The sequence below is a fragment of the Vanessa cardui genome, chromosome 21 (genome assembly GCF_905220365.1).
Source record: "Vanessa cardui chromosome 21, ilVanCard2.1, whole genome shotgun sequence".
NCBI lineage: Eukaryota > Metazoa > Arthropoda > Insecta > Lepidoptera > Nymphalidae > Vanessa > Vanessa cardui.
The window spans coordinates 10,055,628-10,061,087 of record NC_061143.1 but is presented as its reverse complement, the minus strand read 5'-3'; the positions used below and the strand labels follow the sequence as shown (position 1 = coordinate 10,061,087).

Genomic DNA, 5,460 nt, shown 5'->3' with positions numbered 1-5,460 from the left:
TTTATTGAAACTACAGGCACGATGGACATAGCATCTTAGTTACAATTATATTCGTATATGAAAACTAGCCAAGTCAGACCTTAGGCTACAATATATTATCCTAAGATATGGAAACAAATGATGTTTAATGTAGTTATAAATACATCCAGGACTCGCCATTGTACTTGGCTTGCATTTTACATTTATGTTTTTGATGGGATTTTACATTCAGTAGAGTTTTGTCCAAGCTCGTCGTAGGTACCACATATTCAGTAAAAATTTTACCACCAAGTGAAAGTACATAGGACAATAAATTAAGTACATGAAAATAGATTGTTTCTCGGGTTCGAACTTGCAATACATCGTATAAAACAAAGTCACTTTCTTTGTCCCTATCTCCCTTTGTAAGCTTAGATCTTTAAAACTACACAACGGATTTTGATGCGGTTTTTTTAATAGATAGAGTGATTTGAGAGGCAAATTTTTGTATTATATACACGGACAATATAGTAAAGAAACACTGATAATTTTAGAAGTTTGTAATGTGATGTTGTATATAAACAAATTCTGTAGTACATTTAGTATAAGTATTGCACCCGTGCGAAGCTAGAGCCTAGTAAATGTATGTATTGAAGACGTTGTATATGAATATTTTAGTGACGCGTGATAAATTGAATCATTAACGGATCGTCGATGCTAACAGATTAGCATATTGTTTGTTCAAGCCCAAATACACAGACTAAGCCTGGTTATATATTATATATTTTCTTATAACATAGCAATACAAGCTATACTAAAGCTATAGTCACACCTAGGTATTTGAAAACTAAGAACAGAAGCTGATTATATAAGCATCGAGTAGTAAAAGAAAATTTCTAGTACAATGTAAGTATTCGTTTTTATATGATTCTACAGCTATTTTAAATGGCATATTGAAAAATTTAAGGCGCATATAAAAAAAGAAGATAAATAAGGTATAATCTACGTAACCGAGATGGCCCAGTAGTTAGAACGCGTGCATCTTAACCGATGATTGCGGGTTCAAACCGAGGCAAGCACTGCTGAATATCCATGTGCTTAATTTGTATATATAATTCGTCTCGTGCCCAGCGGTGAAGGAAAACATCGTGAGGAAACCTGCACGTGTCTAATTTCATAGAAATTCGGCCACACGAGTATTTCACCAACCCGCATTGGAACAGCGTGGTGGAATATGTTCCAAACCTTCTCCTCAAACGGAGAGGAGGCCTTTAGCCCAGCAGTGGGAATTTACAGGCTGTTGTTTTGTTGTTTTGTTGTTTTGTAGGAGATATCGTTAGATATGCGGAACTAAGTTTGCATGCAACGACAGACCGCGTTTTATTACACGAGTACAGACATACTATGCATTCACTTTTTTTTTAAGAATCTACATATATACATATATAATAAAATAGATTAGTTTGTAATATTAAAATTCAAGTAAACTTTTGTCCATCTGTTGTTTCGACTACTCTTTGAAACAGCTGTATAAATTTTGACGGAGCTTTTACAGCAGATAGCCAAAGTGGTAAGGAGTAACTTATAACAATAACTTTTTTGTTAAATTCGAACGCGCATGTAGTGGCGGGAACCACGAATTTTGAAGTAAAAAAGAGTTTTTATCAAATTAACGTTATATATATATATATATATATATATATATATATATATATATATATATATATATATATATATATACATATGTTTGTAAGGAGAACGCTCTTTTCTTGAAGGTCGTATCGGTTCCGAAAAACCGCCGGCGAATGCTGGTTCCACAGAGTGGATGAGCAAGGCAGTATGAAATATCTTAAAAAATCACTAATGTGGATTTTTGGACATCTAGGTGGTGCTTTGAATTTTGCTAAGCCTATTTACATTTTTATACAACTTACCGGTTATATAAATAAAGTTTATAAATCCTGTTTAATCTCTATGTAGTGTGTATTTTTTAACAAATACTTTGTTGTATAGTTTCGATATCTACATTACGTATTGCTTTTGAAATATTAAATATTCTATTTTGATGGGAATTAAAATGAAATATTTCAGTCGTTAATCAAACTCAACGTTTCATTTGATAATAAAAAAAATATAATAAATGGTAAAAAAACATTAAAGTAAATTACATATGTGTGACCACGAATGAAATGCTTTTGTCATATTGGATTTTGTCTATTCAATAATCTAAAAAACCAAAACATAAATGGAATAAAAAATCTTGTAATTTAAAATTGAAATTGTTAATTTTTTTAGCTATAATTTAAGAGAAGGATAGAATTTGATTGTATTTTATTGGCGTGATTCCGAAACTTATACCTACAAAATTTCGTTACAATTTTACGGCTATACATGATATACCATACCATACTAATCCTTATTGTGTAACACCATTTAATGTTTTTATTAACATAAGAATTAACAACATTAAATGCTTAAATATATATATACAAATATGAACTAAAACTAGTTACTGCATAAATCTTGACCGTGTGATGTGTGATGAATGAACGTGATGAATGGTGATAAGAATGCTAGCAGCATTTCCCCGTTGAATCGCAAAATACAATACAAATAATAATACTATATACTAAATGAAAATTCAAAACTATCAAAAGATATCAAAGATAATGTTCCATAAATAATATTAAAGTTATTGCATATAAAGAGTACATGATTATTTTCATTACTGTAAGAGACTGTTTTTAGAGAGTTTTTATTACTATTGATTGTAGTTGTTCAATATTAGGTTGTATATGACACAGTCGTGGCCATCGAGCTACATCGATGATGTTATAATTTATATTTAAATTTCGAAGCATTCGAAATGGAATCGTTGACAATGTTCAAGAATATTATGAAACTTCGGTTAGTTTTCGGACATTATTACGATCCGGGATATTCTAAATTTAAAAATATCATTTTACGCGCCTACTGTTTATTGGTCCTGTTTATTTTTATTACCATTTACACGATAGCATTTCCAAATCCCTTCAGTTTCGAAGTGAACTACGCGTTATCGATTCTCGAAATTTTTTCGAACATGTTACTTTCGATCGTCCTAAAAGGAAAATATGTCAATATATTATGCGAATTTATTGAAAGAACACGATCATTCTTAAATTTAGGACGTGTTCATATGACGAATTATATATTTCTCGCGTTATCTTTAGTGCTTATACTTCGTTTGTATTTTATGTTTATGTATGGTTCATTTAATAATACAGATTCTCGAACATATTTTTTGATTGTCGCATACTTGAGTTTCTTTGTTAATTACGTGTCGAAAATTATCGTCTTCGATACAATATACCAAGTGATTAAATCGCTAAGGAAGAAAGTTGAATTGAAACACATGACTATTAAAGCAATTGGAAGAGAAAAGATCGCAGCGAAGGTTGAGAATGTAAAGAAGTGTTTATACATATATCACGAAACACTTGATTTCATTAAGAACGTTGACACCGAAATGGAAAGTTGGGTATAATGATGTTTTATATTTTATTTGGCCTGGTTTGTATGTGGTTGTTTGTTTAATATACATATGTTATTTTTCAGATCTGTCTCCTATTATTTGTCGGTTTGCCGAAAACTGTGATGTTTACATACAAAGCTATGAAGGCCGCTCTCTCTAAGGTAAGGTAAATTATAACTTTAAAATTTAAAACTCAATTTCAAATGTGATATGATAAAAATATTATCATTAGGACAATAAATTAGTCAAGTGCATTTATTTTTGGACTAGCTGTGCCCGCAACCTTGTATACATTTGAACATAACCAAAAAAAATATTATTGTAGCCTAAGTTACTCCCTATTATATAAGTTATTTGCCAGTGAAATTTAAGTCAAAATCGGTTCAGCCGTTCCAGAGATTAGCCGGAACAAACAAACAGACAGACAGACAAAAATTGTAAAAAATGTTAATTTGGCATATGTACCGCGTATACATACATATATATGGTCAAAAAGGGCTATTTTAATATTACAAAAAGACACTCTAATTTTACTATATGTATACATAAGACATTTATTATATGTATATGATATATAACATATATTAAAGACATACAGTTTTAAAAATAATTTTAACCTTTGGTTCTTTTCCGTTTCAGGATTATGTTACGCTGAATCCGACATATATATATTTTTACAATGGATTAAATACTGTTGTACTGATTTGTCTACCCGCAATTTTATTTGAACTGATTTCGAACGAAGTTGATAATATCAGAAGCATATTAATATCAAACTCGCTTGTGTGCTCAGGTATGACTTCTGATGTTTTGACAATTTTTCGAATCAAGGACTAATCTTAAAGTATATTTTTTATGTTATTGAGCCGAGATGACCCAGTGGTTATAATGCGAGCATCTTAACCGATGATTGCGGGTTCAAACCCAGGCAAGCACCGCTGTTTTGAGTGCTTAATTTGTCTTTATAATTCATCTCGTCATCGGCGGTGAAGAAAACATCGTGAAAAAACCTGCATGTGTCTAATTTCATCGAAATTCTGCCCCATGTGCATTCCACCAACACGCATTGGAACAGCGTGGTGGAATATGTTCCAAGCCCTCTCCGTAATGGAAGAGGAGGCCTTATCCCAGCAGTGGGAAATTTATAGGCTGTTACTTTACTTTACGAATCATAATATAATTAATAAATTATTCACATTTGCCTATAGTACTCACAACTTAGATGCAGCATCGGCAAATTTAATAAAACCGATTACTGCCGACTTATACAACCGATAGAAATAGCTCCCTATCGCGCCATTCGACGCTATTCGTCGCTATAGATTCTCGAGTTGGTTCAACCCGAGGAGGCAAGTTCACGTGAATCGACGTGCCAAATTCACGAGTATATGATATTATAAGTTGTTACGTTTGTAAATGTTGATAATTTGGGATAGCGTACTTAATTCGGATGTGAGTTTGCCGATGCCTTAATTCTGTCGTACGTAATTGAAGTACGTCTGCTACTAATCCTAAGCTAATATGCCCAAAATAATACCTGACCTAATAATATGACCTCCTTTTTTTAAGACGAGGTATTACTCTTGGAGATTCAACGGACCTTGGATTACATGAGATTCCGTCCAATGAAGTACAGTATCTGTCGGATGTTCCCGCTGAACGCTTCCCTACCCCTGAAATTTGTGAGCTTATGCGTTACATACATAATCGTTTGCGCTCAATTCACAAGCTTGGTGTAAAATGGTGTTTGGTGATAAGTAAAAAATGTGTTTTTCATATACGTAGTGTACTTTGTCATTGTCTGTTTGTATATTAAATATAAATATTGAGTGTGATATGGTTGTTTACATTTTTACCTCTCCTATGAACCGTTGTCATGAGACCAAATTATAAACTGTTTATTTTCGAGTGAAATAATTATTTTTAAAATTTTTAAAAATATAAAAAATCATAAACAAATATTTATTGGATTATCATAAAATTAGGTT

General features: G+C 31.9%; 1 protein-coding gene across 1 annotated transcript; it reads left to right on the top strand.

Moving 5' to 3' along the window:
• Positions 1-3,466: 3,466 nt before the first annotated feature.
• On the top strand, positions 3,467-5,211 carry LOC124539107. Its single transcript, XM_047116431.1, has 4 exons — positions 3,467-3,478; positions 3,556-3,633; positions 4,112-4,265; positions 5,042-5,211. Exons 1-4 carry the CDS (start codon positions 3,467-3,469, stop codon positions 5,209-5,211), a joined length of 414 nt encoding a protein of 137 aa, XP_046972387.1.
• The last annotated feature ends 249 nt before the right edge of the window (positions 5,212-5,460 follow it).

Coding starts and splice junctions, on each gene's coding strand:
- LOC124539107 (XM_047116431.1), top strand. Junction 3,634..4,111: donor TGAAGGCCGCTCTCTCTAAG/GTAAGGTAAATT, acceptor TTTCCGTTTCAG/GATTATGTTACGCTGAATCC. Junction 4,266..5,041: donor AAACTCGCTTGTGTGCTCAG/GTATGACTTCTG, acceptor CCTTTTTTTAAG/ACGAGGTATTACTCTTGGAG.